This window comes from Enhydra lutris, unplaced genomic scaffold (assembly GCF_002288905.1).
Source record: "Enhydra lutris kenyoni isolate GAN:26980312 unplaced genomic scaffold, ASM228890v2 scaffoldscaffold3, whole genome shotgun sequence".
NCBI classification, from domain to species: Eukaryota; Metazoa; Chordata; class Mammalia; order Carnivora; family Mustelidae; genus Enhydra; species Enhydra lutris.
In genome coordinates, this window is record NW_019154087.1 from 66,460,581 (window position 1) to 66,481,899 (window position 21,319).

At 40.1% G+C, this 21,319-nt stretch overlaps 1 protein-coding gene across 1 annotated transcript in view; it reads right to left on the bottom strand.

Annotated features, from left to right (window-relative positions):
* The window catches only part of LOC111154278 (Rho GTPase activating protein 10), a 317,626-nt gene that overhangs the window by 199,011 nt on the left and 97,296 nt on the right, over nt 1-21,319 (bottom strand). Inside the window, exons 4-5 of the mRNA XM_022513786.1 lie at nt 13,936-14,007; nt 5,178-5,279 (exon numbers count right to left, since the gene is read on the bottom strand). Of these exons, the coding sequence (XP_022369494.1) occupies nt 5,178-5,279; nt 13,936-14,007 (174 nt within the window). The remainder of the gene's footprint in view (nt 1-5,177; nt 5,280-13,935; nt 14,008-21,319) is intronic.

Genomic DNA, 21,319 nt, shown 5'->3' on the forward strand with positions numbered 1-21,319 from the left:
GGGGGGGGGAGGTGGGAGGGGGGCGGCAATCACTGGCAACAACATGGATGCACCCAGAGGCTGTTATGCTAAGAGAAGTCAGTCAGAGAAAGATAAATACCACATGATTTCACATATTTGTGGAACCTAAAAAAAAACCAAAAAAACAAAAAACTAAGGAACAAAAAAGCAAAACAGACCCGTTAAAATAGAGATCTGATGGTTGCCAAAGGGGAGGGGTAGGGAGGATGGGCAAAATGCATGAAGTGGGGAGGAGGTACAGGCTTCCGGGTATGGCAAGAAGGAGTCATGGGGATGAAAGGACAGCCTAGGGAATATAGTCAACAGTATTGTAACAGTGTTCTATGATGACAACTGATAGCTGTACCAGAAAGTAATGTAACATTGTGTGTCAACCATACTTCAATTAAAGAAAACATAAAAGAACCTGATTCTCAAAAAGTAGGCCAGGGTTTAAAGCCCATCTATAGATAATCATGCTCATAGGCCCTCAAAATGTGTCATCCTCTGGGAGTAAACAGACACCGATGGTCAGGGGACTATTCTCGGGGGGGGGGGGGGGTTCCAGCTTATTTTGTCTAACTAGAAGGGACCTGGGGGAGAAACAGGGTTCCATGGGGGAACAGCAGAGCAAGAATGGTCATCCTAGAAACCACTCTTACAAGGCATCACAGGTTTCCTAAGTTGGCCAATTTTAAAAGTATTTATCCAGACATCTCTCCAAAGAGTATATATAAATGGCAATTAGCACCTAGAGAGATGCTCAAAATCATTAAGTATTATGGAAATAAAAATACAAGATACCACCTTATACCTATCAAAAAATAATAATAATAATAAACAAAACTAACTTAAAAAAAAAAACAGGAAGTAAGTGTCGTTGACGATGTGAAGAAACTGGAACCCTGTGCACTGTTGGTGGGAAGGAAAAATGACGCAGCTGTTATGAAAAACAGCATGGCAGCTCTCCAAAAAAAATAAAAACAGGATTATCACATGATACAGCAATTCCATTTCTGGGTATATACTCTTAAAAACTGAAAAGAGGGACTTAAAAGATTTATATAACCCTGTTCACAGCAGCCTTATTTACAAAAGCTAAGCGGCAGCAACCGAAGTGTCCACTGACAGATAAATGGCTAACAAAATGTGACATATAGAGAGAGATAATATTATACAGCCTCAAAAAGGAAGGAAATTTGGGCATATGTTATAACATGGATGAACCTGAGAATATTATGCGAAATGGAATAAGCAAGTCCCAAAAGGATAAATACTGTAGGATTCCACTTTTATAAGATACCTAGAACAAACTGATAGAGACAGAAAGCAGAAGGGCTGTAATCAGGTGCTGGGGGTAGGGAGCTGGGGAAGTAGTCTTCAACAGATACAGAGTTTCAGTCTTTGGAGATGAGAAGCGCTCCAGATATGGAAGGTAGTGGTGGCTGCACAAGAACGTGAATGTGCTGTGTGGAATAAAGCCCAAAGCTTCTAAAGCCTCAGAAGGTCCTGAGTGACAGGAGTATCTTTTATACCTAGATAAAGAGCCCCTCTGGAGCACACCTGAGTTTATGCTACTGACGCGGCAGGGTGGGGCTTCTACAGAGCACCAGGAAGACTGATTAAAGGGCTGGACCTTTCAGTCCTGCACACTGACCTCTGGCAATGGGAGGCGGGAGGGGCTCTGGAGCCTGAGCTCTGTAAGAACTCTGGAACATCCACGTGTCTGGACGCATGCGAGTGCCTGGAGAGCGACACACCCCAGTTCCATGGGGACAGAAGTTTCTGTGTCTGGGACCCTTCCAGCCCCCCGCCCTGTGTGGCTATTCATCTCTACCTTTTATATTATTCTATATGATAAATCAGTAAATATAAGTAAGTGTTTTATCTCGGTTCTGTGAGCCACTCTTAGCAAATGAATCAAACTGGAGGAGGGAGATGAGGGAACATTAAATTTAGAGCCATAGGTCAGAAGCACAGGTAATAACCTTGATTTGCAGCTGGTATCTGAAGAAGGGACCATCTTGTGGGACGGCGCCCTTAACCTGTTGGGACTGATGCAGTCTCCAGGTAGACTGTGAGAACTGAGTTAATTGCTGGGTGCTGTGGGAAAACACACATTCAAACTATACTTTTTGCCATACCAAGCAAAAGCGACTTTTTAAACAAATTTCTGTTTGATCATCATCTAATTTCTGGCCATTCCTGCGGTAAATATGTAACATATGAGAATAGACTAATCTCAGGCAAAGGTAGTCAAAATATGTACTTCTCTAGTCATATGTACTGAAATATAATCATTTGACTGCTCAGAAAATCAAAAATATACTTCAAAAATTAACAGAAATAGATTTTTGTCAAATCTCTGATACCTGTTCTAGCGCAAATATTAGTTGGAATTCAGGAATGTGGATGGAAGTAGATGATATCATGCCCAATAAATGTAGAGATATAGGTAATGGTCCTAACAGAATTACTGAATAGCCAGCCTGCTCTCTGCGACAATTATCTCCTATGTTATTTTCATTTGAAACAAGGAGAATGATTCAAGTTTCTTTGCCTTTGTTCCTACCACTCTCAGTAACCTTTATAAACATCCCCAGCACCTCAACTCAGTTCGCTGCAGATGAGGAACACATACACGAATGCCAAGATCAATGAAGATCCAAATATAACCTTTTACTTTTAAAGAGCATCCCCCCCCCCTTAAACCTTCACACTTTCAACAGAAAGCTGATTTAAGTGGGACTCTGTACATTTGTAAAGCGCATACAGTCAAGACAGGACAGAATATACAATTTAAATAAAACTAAAACTATTCATCTCGAGGGTCTCCTCAAATTTCTGATCTGGAGTTTAATTATCCTGGGAATGATGAAATTAGTGAAGCCCCAGCTCACTGAGCAAGCACTTCACCCTTCTTCATTCAGTAAATATTTATTAAGTGCCTCCTCCCTGACTAGCAGTGCTCCAGGTGTAAAGGATAGAGTACTGAATAAAACAATGTTGCTGCCTTCAAGGAGCTTACAAGCAAGTGCAAGAAGCCATGGAACAACCAAATATACAGTATGTCCAATGGTACTAAGAGTATGAAAAAAATCAAAGCAGCATAAGGCAGGGGGCACTTTAAATAAGATGTTGGGGGCCATCTCCAGTAAAGTGGACTCTGAGTGGAGAGTATTTGAGAGTACATGGAGGAGTAAAGTATATGAGTCTAGGCTGGAAACGTACTGGGCAGTAAAGACAGCAAAAGCAAAGGCCCTGAGGATGGAGTAGGGGCGTCCCAGGCCAGTCAGGGCAAAGCAGCCCACGTGGGTGTGAGGACAGGAGGTTGGGCCCTGGGCCTCTGGAGACATCAATTAGGGAGGGTCTGGGGAAGAGAAGCAACATAAAGACAGCCTCGCCCTGCTCACTGTATAGAATGTAAACTACAGGGATACACTGGTGTTAGCAGGGAGACGATTTAAGAGGTCTTTACAGTAATCCGTGTAAGGAACACCAGGGGCATGGGCCAGGATGATGATGGTAGGAGTCAGAGGTGGCTATATCCTGAGAATATCCTGAAGCTAAGGAAAACACAGGCTGACAAACTAGGTGTGGCGTAGGAGAGAAAGGGCCAAGGATGGCCATAAAGATTTTGCCTGAGCAACAGCTCGAACGAGATACGTAATTAGAGAGGGAAGTGAAGATGGAAATTTACTTGTAGCACAGAAAATAATTTTTTCTAAAGGAAAAATCCCTTCAGAATACCTGAAAAGAAAAGTAAGGGGAGAAGACAGGTAGGAAGCCACTGGCATAAGGAGAGCCGATTAAAATGTCATTTAAAATGGACAGAGGGGAGGAGATGATGGAACGTTTGTAACATATGTATGATTTTCTACATAATATGGACCAAGCAGAAAAGGGGCCCTACCTACCTGCAGAATTGTTACGTATGGATTAAGTAATAAAAAGCTCATTTCTCTTATTTTTCTTTTAAAGATTTTTTATTTATTTGAGAGTGTATAAGTGAGAGAGAGCGTGCACTTGTGTGTGTGCACGTGCACACACACACACACACACACACACACAAGTGTAGGGGAAGGGCAGAGGGAGATGCCGACTCCCTTCTGAGCAGGCAGCCTAATGCGGGGCTCGATTCCAGGACCCCAGGATCCTGACCTGAGCGGATGGCAGACGCTTAACTGACTGAGCCTCCCAGGTGCACCCCCCTCCTCTTTTATAAACTGTCAAACACGTTCCAAATGTCAGTCAAAATTATTAAAAAGGAAAGAATAAATGTGACATGTGAAACTGTCAAAATGACCACACACACACACACACACACCGGGTGTGCAACTACTATCTGGCATTTAAATATACTGGAGCCAATGCTGTTAGTGTCATTTTGATGATACTTCAATAAGTGTATATTATGCCCAGATTCCTTGTGTGTTTAAAAATAAACAAATGAGAAAAAAATCACACTTTTGTGGAATGAGTCAAGATCCCAACAGCTGCAAAACACCATTATTTTTAATGAAAACATATGTTCCAAATTGCAAGCCACTGAGTTTCCACTCAAGTGTGTGAGTGAGAAAACACAAGTGCCAGAGAATTTAGACAAGAGAAAGACAGAGAAAATGAGAGATAAGATATAAATTCCTTTCTCCTTACACATGGCTCCCTCCAAAGGGAAAAAAAAAAAAAAAAGAGTCTATTAACACAAGTAAAACAGATTCTCTCCTCCCAATGATGCTGAACTCCTGAATCTTCAGCGTTAAAAAAGATTAATGCTGCCTTCACATAAAAGCAAAATGGTAGATGAGCTTATTAAATTCAACTCATTTCTTCAAAAAATCTTGAAAGCCAATTAATGAATCTATTCCTGAAAATAATATATCTGTTCTTCAGTAATGCCAGATAAAATTGTTCCTGTGAAAATATATTCAGAACCAAAAATGTTAATACTATGAATCTCTACTGAATTAATCACTGTAAGATGTATTCATTATTTTGCGTCTTGTTCCACAAGAACTCTTTTCTTAATTCATGGTGATACCCATTCGTTTTTTTTTTTTCCATCCCTAATAATCCTAGATGAAAAGTTTACAAAAGAAAAGCACATTTTAAAAAGAAAAGGTATGCACTGCTTACTGAAATGTAGAAACAAATAAACAGAAAAATAAAAACAATACCTCTTGTAAATGTGAGTCTTTCTTTTTGGCTGATAAATTCAAATGTTTATCAATTAGACTATAGTTCTTTTCCGTCTCTTTGTCAAACTTCTTTTTTTCTTCCTGCAAGTCAGAACACATAGACAACTATGATTAAACGGGGGAAAATGAATACATACAGTTTATCTACTGAGAAGTTCAAAATAGGATTAGTATCTAAAAATAAACAAAGTACCACTAAGTGTGATGAAGTTATCTGAAAAATCCATCTGTACCCAGACCACTGCTTATTCATCCTCAAAACAGTGTTAGGACTGAAGAGTCACTTATCTTTTCTGTTTTTCCTCTAATGGGCTTCTTAAGGAGCACGGTATTTTTCAATACTTAAACTTAGTGTTTAGAAGCAAAGCCATGTCACTTGTCCCTCATTAAAAGAAATAATAAAAAGAACAACACAGGCTTAAAACAGCAAACTTGTGCAGACTTTGGCAAAGAAACGGCATTCTCTTAAAACTGAGTACATTTTGGTCTAGATTTTTTTTTAAAAAATCATCATCACAATTGGGGAAGAAAAAAAAAAAAAAACTTGGGAAAGATTTTCCTTAATTGTCCAGTGTGAATTTAATAATAAGACCCTCTGATCAGAAACATCTTCTTTCCAAAACCTTCACAGTGATTTCTATAACATCATTCAGAACATGTATCACTAGGTCAACAGGGTGTAAAGTAAGGCAGATACCCTCATACTGAGACGCGGTGGTGTGACGTTACAAACATTTCTCCAGTACTGCCTAGAATTAGCATTTGCTTTTCTTTTGTTATATAAGTTTTTGAGAAAATAAGTCTCCTAATTGTTAAATACAGAAAAGACAGACTATCTTCCCTAACACTGCTTGCCAACTTAAGTGGATTTTCAATAAACATTTCTGAGCACCAATGAGAGCACACTATGTCCTCACACTATCAAAACGTTTCCATTAACTTCAAATTCTCCCTAACTCTCCAAGGGCTCCTGGAAAGGAACATTCCCTTCCCTATTTTCCAACTTCTATCTTCTAAAGCAAAAATAATCTTTTCTGATATGATCTTTTTCCTGGTAGGCAAAGCGACTGAACAAAGTGTGAAAAGTCTATTTCTTCACATTTATCTTTTTTTTTTTTTAACCCCACCACAAGGGACTACAAACTGCTGTGTGGGCTCATCTAGAGACCCTGAACTCATCCCACACTGAGAAAAGACAGTGGGTCTCCAGAACAGACATTTTTTCCCATTTCTACTCCAAGTTTAATTACAAACTAGCTGCACAATTTAGGAAAAAAAAAAAAAAAAGTAACAACACAGAACCTAAGTTCTCCTTCTGAAAATATAAGGGATATTTTTTTTTTTGGTACTAGCTCATTCTTTGATCCAATCCTAAAGTTCTGTGATCCGATGGTTCACCTATGTGTGACAAGAGTCACACTTTTGTTGAAACAGAAGCACATTTTCTTTATGCTCTTAATTTACAATTATTTTTTTAAAAAAAGTTTAAGGCATTAAACATGGTTACTCTCTTTTCTGCTTTTTATTACTACACTCTTCATCAACTGTTTTGGTGACTAACAGAAAAATAACGTAAAACAAACATGTGGCCATCATTTCAGAATCTTCCACTATTTTAAAAAGTTGATGTGGTGGAATGCACACTGGGTTAGTTTTAGGTGTGAGAAGACAGATCCTGGTCCGGGCCACCTTCTACTGCACCAGCGTCACAGCGTTCTCCTGGCATCCGCTTCTCTGGTGGAAACAAATAGGAAGAGAAGTCCCACCCCTGCGTTCACCACAAGAGGACTGCTAATCCGGATCTTACAGGAAAAAACATTTGCTATCCTCGCAGATTCATCCTTCGCAGGAATACTGAAAATATTTTTACTCATTTGATTTCATGTGAATCACAGAATGGGACAAAGGAAGCAGTGATGCTAAAATCAGCAGTCAAAACACCCAGCACACTCAGCAGTTGTGAGGTTTGTAAGTTAACACGTGGGTAAAGTTGAGAATGAAAGAAAGCGGGGGTATCAAAGGCTTTGTGAAGAAGGAATTCAGCCAAGAAACAACATTCCTCCCACCAATAGAGTGGAAACGCATTCGTTCACACACCGTACGGCTCATACAAATGCGGTTTTGTTGTTAAACCTGAAGACTTAAATAATTATTTCTTCTTGCATTTTCTCTCAATGCTGTTGCTGTTTCTTTGTGCTCACGTGGCTTTTGCGCTGAAATAATGCAAATTTTAAAAGGGACTATGTTCAAGTAGCACTCAGTAGAGAACAGCATTTTTTCGTCAACACTGCTAGAGCTGACATATGTAACATAGATGTGTGTGGAGATATATATATATATAAATGTGGAGAGATATATGTATAATATATAAATATATAAATATAATTTATATAAATATGTAATTTATATAAATATAATTTATATAAAGTGGAGACATATATATATATATAATAAATTGAGTAACTTATGACAAAAGGTTCTATGAAGGATCGAATCTAATACAATGAAAATTTCTTTTATAAAAACAGCAGTACAAATTCAAGTAAGACTGAGCCAGGTGCAATGAGTTTGTACCTGAACTCAGGCACAATGAGTGAAGCAAGATAGAACTCATTAAAGAGAGGTGGGATCGCTTCTCGGCCTTTTGGCTAAGATCAAGTGTAGGAGAGGTGGGGGCTATGGAAAATCAGATCATCCACAACTATTCTAGAGGGGAAGGTGGCCATATCATGGCTCCAGCAGATTTTTACCATGTGGGAATATAAGCTAATATACAAACCATGTCCTCTGATTTTTCTGGACCAGCTGAAAAACCCAAAGATTTTTAAATGGTGCCAACAGTTTATTTTTGTTTTTACACTTTCACATGAGTAAGCCAAGCAAAATTATGTTTACAGGTTAAATATGACTCACTGAAAGTCAGTTTGTAATCTGTTACAAAACCACCCATCCTCCCCAGAAAAAAGGTAAAGAAGAGCAATGATTTAAAACAGCGAAACTAAGTAACTTGTATGCTACATAAATGGTAAAGGAAGATCAGAAACCTATGAAATAAAACTTAAGTAATCAGGTGTCTTCAATATGTTAGAAGTAAACATATATATATGATTTTATCATAATTCATCAGGTAAAAAAATATTCTTCAGCCAATGGTGTTGATATAATTAGTTAACTACATGGAAACAGAGAACCACATGTCATGAAAACTAATTCCAGATGGAAAGAGTCACAAGTAAAAAATGAAGCCATAAAAAAGAAGAGTTTCATCAGATCTCAGAACAGAGGCATACTTTTTGAGCAAAAAAGAAATGGGAGAAGCCGTAAGAACTTCTAGATACTAAACACACACACACACACACACACACACACACACACACACACACACACTAAACAAGCTAAAAGGCCAACCACAAAGCAGGGAGAAGAGGCAATTAATATATAAGAAAAGAAGCAAATATTCCTAATGCATAAAACATTCTTAAGGTTAAGCAATTTTTTTGCTAAAATCACTTAATATTCCCATTGAAAAATGAGTAAGGAACATATGAAGAACTCACAAAAACTTGAATATTAGTGTGAATTGTCCACATTTCTTTAAGGTACTAGAATTTGGGGGTTTTTTTGTTTTAGAAGAAGGGGGGACAGTTTTTAAAGTTCCCAGATATCTTTTTAAAAGGTTTTGGTTATTTCACAAATTTCCTAGGATGAGGAAATGAAAAGACTTATTTTACAACGATAGACGTTAAATAATAAGGCATGACTAGTCTGGAGAACTAGCTACTTTCTCAGAGATTCCGACTCCCCCTCCCTTATTTAAATAAGAAGATGGAAGTAATACCACACATTCAAGAAGCAAGATTCATCCACAGGTAATACACCCAGCAGGACACCTTCTCACATGGAATCCTGATATCCAAGCCAACCAGAGTTTTGCCATCCCTGTTCTCCTCCTCCCCTGATCTACCAACCTCCCACAGGCGCAGGTGAAACGCCATCTCTTCCAGGAGGCACCCCTCTACCATTCGGGGGCATAAAAACAGCACTCCTCCCACTTAAGTCCTAACCAAGTGTCACCTATATCCCTGCCTGACACTTTATTTGCCTGATCCAACCCCACAGTCCCCCTTTCTGTAAAGTCCCGTCAACCTATTCAAAGAAATAAGAATTCGGCTTTTCTCCCGACAGTATCTAGCAACTGACACCGCACCCAGGAGACACCCATCGCCAGGAGGAGAGAAGGGGGAAGCTATGGCTGCAGAGGTACCAACCAACAACAAAGCTGACGGGCACCCTGGGGTCCCGTGCAGTCACTCTAGAGTCACCTACCGATTGCCTCAGCACTACTTGGCCAGAAGGGTCACATGTGGCATGTTATCTCTGCAGTTTGCATGCGGAGAGTGGACAAAAACCTGAGCAATTCATTTGGCAAGTTGGTGCAGCACAAGCTGTAAATGGGGCAATAAAATAAATCATGACTCTGTATGCCAGACCCTACTCTAGACATGGGAAATACAGCAACATGTTCATGTCATCCTCACAAAAAAACCTCCTGAGGCAGGGGTCATTCGTCTCATTTTAAAGATCAGGAAATTGAGGGCTAGAGGTCGTAAGTAACTCACTCTGAATTGCACAGCAAGCTAAGGGGCAGATGTGGGATTCATACGAGAAGGAGTCAGGTCTTCCCGAGAGACGTGCCTGGAACTCCAAAGATCAGGGGGCATGTTCCAGAGCACCTATGCCCACCCCAATTATGGCACTTTTTAGTGTATTTTTATTGCTATTCTATTTGGCATCTCCCCTCCAGAGTTGTCAATTTCTTGAAGGCCAACCAGCCACGGTTTTTATTCACAGTTGTACCCCAGTGCCTCCTGCCAGGTAACAGGCCCTGGGAAGTGTGTTACAACTAAAATGAAAGAAATGTAATTAAATTAAATCAGCATTCTTTTTCTACTTTATCAAACATAATTTGAGAGATTATTTAGGTAGATTTGCTTTTTACCCATATTTTGCAGTCATTTACAGAATCCTGGGCAATCAACTTTTATTTTTCTACTTTATCAAACATAATTTGAGAGATTATTTAGGTAGATTTGCTTTTTACCCATATTTTGCAGTCATTTACAGAATCCTGGGCAATCAACTTTTATTAAATATTTAGTCATTAGATACATTCTTAGAAATACAACAGGCATTTGGTGTGAGGGCCAGTGAATGGCTGAGGCAGTTATATGAAATGAACATCTGTTTCAACCGTTTGGGTTAATTTTTTACTCCATGGAATAAAACGGTAATGGGCTCTTTCCAACCCAGCATTTGAATAGGCTCTATTATCAATACAGTTTGATTGCATCTATTTGATATTTGCATGCTGCCCCTTGCTTAAAGCCACGTTGTCATAACTGGATTGCTCAAATACCTAAGAGCGGTTTTTAATTCTCCCACCATAAGCCTTCACAAGGTAGGGTACTTCTTGGAGATTTTACACAACTGACTAGGCTCCTGCATTGGTCAGTACCTGTACTAGTCTCCTGGGGCTAATTCAGCATTTAATGGGCAGCGGCTATGGATAGTGCTGTGCAGACACTGGGAAGAAGTGAGAACCCGAGGAAGGAGAAAGAGCTGCAGAGGAAGTAAAAGCTGATCTAGGCCTTGGAGGGAACTCTGACGAGTCACCTCATGTGACACAGCACAGAAGGACTGGTGTCCTGCAATGGGAAATGGAATTTTTCCAACAGAGAGGAGAAGCTGGCAAGCATGGAAGAAAATCCGCAGAACCTCCAAGAACAGAGGAATAAGCCCAAACCAAACAGAAGGAGAACAAATCCAAGTAGAGGCAAATAGCTGAAAAGAATAGCTGAGGGCTTTTAGAAAATCCAACCTGTAAAAACCACTAGCAGTTTAGATAATATGAAAACCACAATTCAAATGCGTCACAGGGATTCTGGAAACTGGAGAAACCAAGACTGAAAGGAACAGAAAGAGCTCTAGTTGAATAGGCAGACAGCAGGACATGCCAGGTGGGGAAGGAGAATAGAAAGACATCAACATTCTGACAAGGATATTTTAAACACTCTGCTGTGGTCAACTTTTAAAGGCTTTTTTTGTTTTAATCCCCACCACAAAAAAAAAAAAGCATTATTCTGTTTTTAAAAAAAGACTTTTAACCTAAGAGAAATAACCTAACTCATTTTTTTAAGTATCCCAGTTAACCTGTGAAAACAAAAATATGTTTGTCAAAACATGATTTAAGGGATGCCAGGGTGGCTCAGTCAGTTAAGCCACTGCCTTCGGCTCAGGTCATGATCCCAGGGTTCTGGGATCGAATCCCACATCAGGCTCCTTGCTTGGCAGGGAGCCTGCTTCTCTCTCTGCCTCTGCCTGCCTCTCTGCCTACTTGTGATCTCTCTCTCTCTCTCTCTCTCTTTCTATCTGACAAATAAATAAATAAAATGCTTAAAAAAAAACACATGATTTAATATTTAGGAAGCACTGATGTAGAAAATCAAGTATACAGATGACAAACCCTCCCCAGGTTCTCCTAGAATTATCAAAATAGACTATTTATTAGATACCTTATATAATAAGGCAGAGTTGAGGCTAGTAGAAAATAAGGAAAGCACAGCCTTTTCTCTGAAACACTGAACAATCTAATGAAAGAGACAGATGTTTATGTAGCACTGTGTCACCTAGAAAATCACCTTTCTCTACTCTGTATTATAACATATAAAACTGTCAGTAAAAAAGGGCTTCTCCCTGTAACCCGCAAGGACTGGCTGCCTCAAACAGTATCAATGATGTGAAAGCCAACATACATACTGTACAGAATAAGAACATGGGACAAATCCTTCATAAACTTAAAGCCAGGAGAACAATGAAGGAATTTAAAAAAAAAAAAAGAAGAAGAAGAAGACTTCAGGATGGAATCTAGCCACTAAACAACTCAAGGCATAGACTAAAACTACTAAAATAACTTCTTCTTTTAATATGGTAGTCTATCCTACCTACAATATGTACTCTGAACAAGTACAGCATCAGGAATGGGGAAAGTTTCAGAGGGAGGAGCTGTCCATCAATAGAAAACTCAGGGCAGAAATTTATAACAACCCAGTAGGGGACTGCCTGGATGGCTCAGCTGGTACAGCATGGTCTGGGAGGGTTACGAGTTCAAGCCCCACACTGGGCATGGAGCCCACTTAAAAACAAACAGGCAAACAAAGAAACAACAACAACAAAAAAAACCCATAGGGTAGATGGCAAATAAAAAGAAAATATATTAACTAAGACATATTCATTTTCCATTTCTATAATACATCCTCACCGACCACCACCCCCACCCAGTCAAAAATACGAAAAATAAGAAATGGACACTGTTTCCATTCCATACCTGCCAATGAAGTGTAAAAAAAGAAAGAACCAAGATGTTCAAGATTTAGAACAGAATCATAAACTACAAAGTGGGACAGTCAGATCCCCAGATCTCTCATTTTACAGATTAGGAACTAAAACCTATTACTCGCCCAAGGTCACAGGTGTGAAAGCAGACCTCCAGTGACCTGCTGCAAAGCCAGAAGACACAGTCAGCCTGGTGCAGCTCAGCAAACAATCCCAGGAAGGGGACGAGGAGGGTACCCCCACTAACCCCTCTTAAAACACAGCCCTTCACTAAAAATGGTAAATACTATACCAAAAGGAAGTGTCTAATATTTTAACAAGTCACTTAAAGGAGGAGAACTGATTCTATAAATAGCAAGGAAAATGCTGGTGCTCTTTGGGCCCAACTGTATAGCTACAGCCCTCAAAGCCACAATGTGTATTTGTACAAAAGGATTTTAATATTTTATTTAGGAAGATAAAGGGAAAAAAAAAAAAAAGAATCACATCCCCAAGCCATGTTGGGGGATGGGGTTGTCGGGGGACGGGGGTGTAATGCAAATATAAAAACTCTCTTCCCTACCTGAAATTGATGTTATTCTCTTCCGGGCCAAGCCAAAAATAGTCAACACACGAATGTTACTTTTTGTTCCTCAAGTGAATACATAAACTTCAGGAAAGGCTGGTGGAAATTATTTCTCTGGGATAATTCCAAAGCTCTGTTCACAAACTTGAGAAGTTGCTACATATATCCCAGGCTCCCTGTGGTCAAGTCACCATATTATTCCCCAAAATCCTGGCTAACTCCCAGATCCTGGAGCACAGGCTGCAGGGTTACTCATCTTTGAATCCCCGACACCTAACTATACTGGCACATAACAGGAGCTCAATAAATTTGTGCTCAATGGAAGGAAATTACGTCCCAATAACCCAAAATTCTCTTCCTAGTTTCAGTGTCATCATGGTGTAGCAGCGTTTCTAATCTTGAACCCTCACATGCAGCTGCACTCCTCCATAAGACGGAGGCATTCAAGGAAGCCACTGCACTCCCTACAGAGGTAAGATGTTTCTGTTGCGAGCGAGTGTGCCGTTTGGTTAAGGATGTTTTCAAAACTTGTTACGGGAAGGTGTAGCCATAGAGGACTAGAGGTTTTACTCTCCTGCCCAGGTGTTTTGGTTTTGTTTACAATTTCATATTGCCCAAAGGGGAAAAAGCACATTGAAACATAAAACAACAGATGGTTTACTCCAGCATCTCCTTCAAAGCTGCCAAATGTGAAGAAAGCGTACACTTTACGCTGTTCCTCTGAAACAGCAGTGGCCCCTCCGTCTTCCCTTTACAAGTGCACTCAAATTAGACACAAACCTTTACTGCTCCAAGTTGTTCTTTTCTGAATTTTTCCAAGGGTTTAATCAGGGTTTCAGTTACACTTAATGCCTAGAGGACAAGAACGATAACAAAAGAACACAGTATTAGGTTTCCCAAAAGGGAAAAAAAAAAAATCAGTCTTTCATTTCCCTCTTCCAACCCACCCAGAAATAAAATGAACAACATATTTTAACTACCTTATCTCACCCCGCCAATGCAACCATTAAATCACTTCTAAATTTATTAACAGGCTAGATCTCCATAAATATTTTCAGGGAAGAGGAGGTGGGGCAAAGTGCCAGTGAAATGTGCAACACAGCCCCAACACAGCTCTTTCTTCAGGGAAATAGCAAGAGGGTTGTCTTTAAACAACAAAGGGGTCTATCACATTCATTAACAGAACACTTCTGTTTGAGATTTTTTTTCCCTCCCCCTCCTCAGAAATTTACAAGTCAATTACATTCCTTTATTAGTTATCAGACTACATTATGTAAAGGGCTAGGTTTGTGGTTACAAGTTTAAATACACTCAGTCTTACTGAAATTCCTCTTGAGGATTTGCAGTGTATCAGCGAAGCCAACGCTGCAGCTCACAGCGAAGTCAATATTGGGTGGGCTGGCAAACAGCTCGTACATGATAGAAGCCACGCACAGACGCCAACCACAACTGCTCTCATTCTAAAAAGTGACCGGTTTGGGGCTTTTCATTTTAAGACGGAATGTACAACAAACAAGGCTGAAAATCCAAACAAGAGGGAACAACTACCTAAGGAAAATGCATTTAACAATATGCAGGTGGAGAATGGTTTTTCTCATCGTGTATTTCCAGGATATCGAAAACATCCAGGATAGAAAAGGAAACCTCAAAATACTTTACAACAATGTGCCATTTCTTTTTTTCTTTAAAAAAAAAAAAAGAAAAAGAAAAGGCCCCTAGAAATCCAAGCTTTAAATTACAGAAAGAATAAGTGACTTAGAAAAGGAAAGGATTCTGGGGCGCCTGAGTGGCTCAGTGGTTAAGCATTCGCCTCAGGCTCAGGTCATGATCTAAGGTCCTAAGATCCCGCCCTGAGCTGGGCTCCTCTGCTTCTCCCTCTCCCTCTGCCCCTCACTCCCCTCATGTTCTCTTGTGCTCTCTTTTTATTATTCATTTGAGAGAGAGAGAGAGAGAGAAAGAGAGAGCACAGCAGGAAGGAGAGAGAGAAGATGCAGGGCTTGATCCCAGGACCCTGGGATAATGGTCTGAACTTGATGCTTAAGGACTGAGCCACCCAGGCAACCCATCTCTCTCTCTCAAATAAATAAAATCTTCAAACACATTTTTTTCTAATTAAAAAAAAGAAAAGAAAGGATTCTGAATTTAACCAAAGGCTCCTTTGCAATGTTCCATTAGGTAAGCACTTCTCCCGAAGAGACCATTCCAACGGTGAGACAGGGAATCCTCAAAAAAGTGACTGTGCCTACTTGAGATGCCTAGAAGTTGAACTCTCTTCCTTGGGCCAGAAACTAGGTTCTACTCACTCCCACCATGACAACTTGTCACTTAGGTATCAAGGAGCTGGGGCAACAGTGAACTACAAGAATTAAGAGCAACAACGAGTCAAGGGAAAGGGATCATTTTCAAACTAGGTTCATTTCATCCTCTCTACACTGTTGAGCATGTGACCTACAACAACGGCAAACCAGAAACTCCTCTGGACTAAAGAAGAGAGCAGGGACAAAGCACATGCCAGGAATCCCAACCACCCAGAACAATAGGGAATACCTCCAGCAGATAGGAGAGGGTCTGCCATACATTTCCAAAGTGACCCAGCTCACACACAACCTCTCAAAATAATTTAAGGCACACTTCTATGAGCACCAGAGTCACTGTCTAGCTTCCACATCGTGTTCCTGCATAAACCTACATATAAATATACACGTATGTAAACCTACATATAAAATATACACATACATCCTCCATGGTGGCTGGCCCACTCAAGAAAGAAGTCAGCCCAGCAAGCCATGCTGGGAACACAGGAGCTAGGAACCACTCAAGTTCACAGAAGACAGGAGCAGAGATTCCAAATCATGTAAGTATGAGCCCTAAAAGTACCAGATGGGGTCTTCCCCATTCCAAGCAGCCACTGCAATAAACCAGTATTTCATGAAACAAGTATTTGCTGAGCATTCAGCCTCAGGTGCTGAAGGCACGATGATGAACAAAATCCGTCCAGTTTCCGCCCTCCTGGAAGTTACTGTCTAGCACGGGAGACACAGGATGCACTCATGAATGCATAAGTAAACATTTAACTGCAAATTCTAGGAATCCCTTCATATGGAGAAAAGCAGGGCTAAGGTGAGGAATATATTAGAGGATTCATAAGGAAAAAAAGACTCAGGAGAGTTCCATCAAAGAAATGACATTTAAGCTCAGATCTGAAAGAGGAGAAGGAATTAGGGGTGCAGAGAGCAAGGGAAACAGTTTCCAGCCTGAAGCCAGCAGAGGTCAAAAGGCTTAAGGTGAGGAATTTGTGTATTACAGTAACTAGCAAAAGGCTGGGGGTGGGGGGCATTAAGAACAAAGAAGTGGATGGAAAGAGACGAGTGAAGGCAAGGGTATGGGAACATGCAGGGCCCTGCCGGTCCAGGGAAAGAGTTCTTTGATTTGGGGCATGATGAAAGCCACTGGAGGGTTTTAAGCAAGGCACTAAAACAATGATTATTTAGATCTTTTAAAGATTACTCGGGCTTCTCTGAGAAAAAGAGATTAGAGGTGAGGAAAACTAGGAGGAGAAAGACTTGCTAGGAGGCTTCTAGAATGGCACATACAAGAGAGGATGGGGGGTTGGAATAACAAAAATTTTTCATAACAAAAATTGAGAGGAGACCATTTTCAGAGATATTTGCAGGTAGAATCAAAGTAACTGATGATAGATTGAATGTGGGAAAGGAGGGCGTTTCTAGGATCACTCCCAGATTCCTGCTATGAGCAACAGTATACGCAAGAATACTATTTAGTAAAGTAGGAAAATTTTGAAGGAAAGCAGCTAGAAGCAAGCACTAAGGCATTACACTAAATCTGAGATTCCAGGAGACATCCCAAGGATAGTAAAATACCTAAATGCCCACATGAAGAATCCAGAAAAGATGGTTCAAAATCTCGAATGTGGGGAGGAGATGAGATGCTGTCCACACATGGGTGTTGCCCTGTCACAGGAGTTGGGCTCCTTCCCTCCCTTGTTAACAGGAAGTAAGGAGAACATGAGTGTCAGCACAAATGAGCATGGAGATTTCATGAAGAGAGGCTAGGGACCTGATGGTTCTTTTTTCTATGAAGTACAAGGCAAGGTCACTTACTAAGAGAGTTTGGGCATGGGGAAAAGTTTGCATAGAGAGGAGAATGAAGGAAAGAATCCTCACAAACAGTGAGCAGGGTACTTCCTAGAGAAACATGAACATTCCCATGCAGGCCTACAGGCCCTTTGAGATAAGCAAGCAGGAATTTGTGCAGACACCCATCGGCCCCCGTTGTGAGATTTTCTCTAGTGAGGCAGGGAGTAGGTGAGCAGTGAGGGTTGTCCCTGGTAGGAGGATCTCCAGGAGACGTAAACTTATCAGCATCACACTGCACAGGCAAGCTGCACAGATGGGATTCTGACTGGGTAAGAGAGGACTTCTGGAAGGGGATAAAACAGACCTGAGCCCAAAACAGGGCACTGGAGCTCTTCAGGCAAAGAATAAGAGTAAAGGAGGGGAAAACAGAACTCTCAGGGCATAGAGCTGCAAGCAATCTGGTGTCACTAACGCAGCTGAAGAGATCTAATGGGCTCCACTCACCATCAGAGTAGGACATAGGAAATACCCTGTGAATGCTAGATGTGGGCATTAATAACACGGACATGTGAAGGCCTTTTGAGATGTGAGCCCTAAAACTCCAGACTGTGGAGTAAATGTCCTTTATAAAAAGACCAGGCCACAAAGATTACACATGAGCAATTGTAGGTCATTAAGTGTGTCCTTCACTTGGAGAATTAATTTGATGCAATATCTGACTCCCAAGGTCTAACACTGATGTAGGAAAAGAATATAAGGGATTTCTGTCTTACTGTTTGCAGGTTAACAAGGAAATTTCCAGAATAAAGAAAGGACTACCTGTTTTTTCCAATTTTCCAATATCCAATTTTTTCATAAAATGTTTTGACTGTAATGTTCTTAAATTTAAAATTATCATTTCTTTTCCTTAAAAAAACCTGGTTATGTAACTTCTGAACTGAACTTTAAGTATTCTGTTCAAGAACAAAATAACAAAGTGGCGACTAAATGCTTCAGTAAGGCAATGTTGGTTAAGCAACGAGGATTGTTTTCTTCTTTTTCTCAAAATAGACTGGAGACTCCTTGGAATCTCTCAGTTCCTTTTATAAATTTCACAGAAGTATTATATAATATTTGTTAGTAATGAGTGTTACTAAAATGTTCTAAGGCCAAAATGTGATTCTTCTTCCCCAGTGAAAAATGAATACTGAGTCAAGGACTGCTCCTAAAACCCTAAAGGAAATTACTGTGAAAACAGTACCCCAATTTGAAAAGAGACAGCTGAAGTAATAATACAAAAGTGTTCAAATACTAGTAGGTTAGAAATCAAGTCATTTAAAGAGAAAAAGAAAAAGCAAACACAGATTGTGATTTTAGAATCCACATATAATCTTATATAACCAGATTTTTTCCCATAAAATACTTGAACAAGCCACAAAAGGAAGTCATAAAAAGCCTTGACTAATGAGCCTTAGAAGGGATTTTGGAGAGTCTTGCTTAGAAACAGAATGCATCTACATGAACATAAAACATGTTCATTCACCAGTTGCTTTCACCTTAGGGCAGGAGTCAGCCAACTTGTTCTACGAAAGGCTGGGTTGCAACTACTCAGCTCTTTTGCTGCTTTTGCACAAAAGCAGCTGTAAACAGTCTATAAGTGAATGAGCATAGCTAGATTCCAGCAAAATTATATTTACAAATACAGGAGGCAAGGAGGGCTTGAGCCATAGTTAGCCAAACCCTGCCTTAGAGAATCATCTCAAGTATCATGGCCAAACGTATTCTACTTACTCCCAACTGACTGTATTTTTTAAATATACATTTACAGTATTTGAAGGGGACCAAAATTTAGGAGGTAAGGTTGACTGCTGGATGAGAGAACCACAGTTCAAGTAGTTGTCCGGCTGAAAAGAGGGATTCAAAAGTGATGCTGTAGAATTTGGCTGGGATAAGCAATCCAGCAGGTTTCAATACTAACAGGCAACTGTTCAAGTGTAAAACTATCTTTTTTTTTAAAGGCAGGATCTGTTTTTGTATTTTTTTTTTTTAAGATTTTATTTGACAGAAAGAAACAGCAAGAGAGGGAACACAAACAGGAGTAGGAGAGGGAAAAGTCAGCTTCCCGCTGAGCAGGGAGACAGATGAGGGGGCTCGATCTGAGGACCCTGGGATCATGACTTGAGCTAAAGGCAGAGACTTAATGACTGAGCCACCCAGACCCCCCTCAAGTGTAAACCTATCTTAACAATTTATGTGAATTTAATAGCAGGCTTTAATAAGGACTTTAGTCCCTAAAAATGAGTTAACTGAAGTCAGCGTGAGTCAAAGGAGTCATAAGTTGCCCTAAAAAAGAATGAACACATACACTGGATATGTTCAAACCAAACAAGGCAACCATTCACCTGTGTCCTATCTCAGTAGCATGGGTACTGCAGTTCAAGAGAGATTTTCTAGCTGGAGTGAAGCAGGAATGTGCCCAGAATGGTACAACAGTTTAGGAAGAATAAGAAAACCAGAGGTATTCGATGGAATTGGGGAGGAGAATATTCACAGGCAACATGAAAGCTATCCATAAATACTTGAATAGATGCTATAAGAAAGAAGAAAAAAAATCAATCTGATTTGTTTAGAAAAGACAAAACCAGGTCTAATGGGGAAACGCTATAGATCAGTTTCTGGGATTGCTGTCAAGAGGAGCTCAGTAAGACCTGCACTGAGAGACAGCTGGCCTGGGAGACCTCTGGGGTATTAACCAGCTCCAGGATTCTGTGGGAGTTCAGAGAAGCAGAAGCACAAGCTACATCTCAATGTTGAATGGCCAATCACAGAATCCATTAACACTTCACAATTCAAAGTAAAAGAACAGGATTATTTTATACCAGCCTGGGGAATTAAAAGTTTTCCAACTAGTCAAGTCTGAAATCCCTTTTATTAGGTACCTGGAGGTGAGAACTTAAATGTCTAAAAAGAAAAGGAAAGGTAGGGCAGTATCTCTGCCTGTCTCCATAGTTGAAGCAGTCACCAGGAAACCTGTTGACAAGGGAGAGCTGACAAGCACAAAATCAGACTCTGCTTTGGAAAGGAACTCTGCTGCTGCTTTGAGTTTCCCCATTTGAGATCGAAGGCTAAGTTCTGATTCTAAATCTAAAGAAAATGGGGCCTGGGCCTAGAAACCCATATTCAGTAAAAAGGGGAAACTACATTGTATGAGATCTTTAGTAACATTTTTTTCACGCCTCAGTCTCGATAAAACAGTGAATAAGTCCATGTAAGTACTAAACCATGCCTTTCTAATCACTCAGTACTAACAAGGATAGACTGAGTCTAATGAAACAGAAGGAATTATGTCTGTTCCCCATGGCCCTCGTTATTTTAAGCCTGGATTCCAAGTGTTCTTGACCCCAGAGGAATGCATAATCTGAGAGCAAAGGAGAATTTCCACTATTTTCTCCCATGACCTTCCAGATACTTCCCATTTCAATAAAGGGAAAACTCTACTTACCAACTCCCATATCAAGAATAGCAGCAAAAAACCGTGTATCAAAGATATGTTTCTTACTTTCTTCTTGAAACAGAACCTCAAGAAAGGGTGTCAAGGAACTATTATATATATCTGAACATAAGAAACATTCTTCCCAAAATTGTCTCTCAGGGAAAAAAGGACTTAACCCTATAAAAGAATTCTTACAGTCTCCTTAAAGAGTGTCCTTTCCATTATTTTGATCAACAAAGAACTATTAGAGGAATCTTAGCCTTAACCCCCTCACCCCACCACCACACCTAGTTTCAGATCACAAAAGTGTCTGGGTCACAAAAACAAGAGGAAGCTAAGAAATTTAAGAGATATAGTTATTCTGGAGAAAACCTCAAATTATAAGAGTTCTGTGCTTTTGTAAAGATCACTTTAAAAGAAATGAGTGATTAAGTCATGAAAATACATCTGTATTACAAAATCTGTAAAAGAGACTGTCCAAATGTGCAACAGATGAACACCTGTAGCTTAAGATAAAATGTCCAATGAAAGCATCAGAAAGGGATTTTTTTAAAGGTGCCATATCTCAAAGAACTCGGACAAATGTGGCCATGAA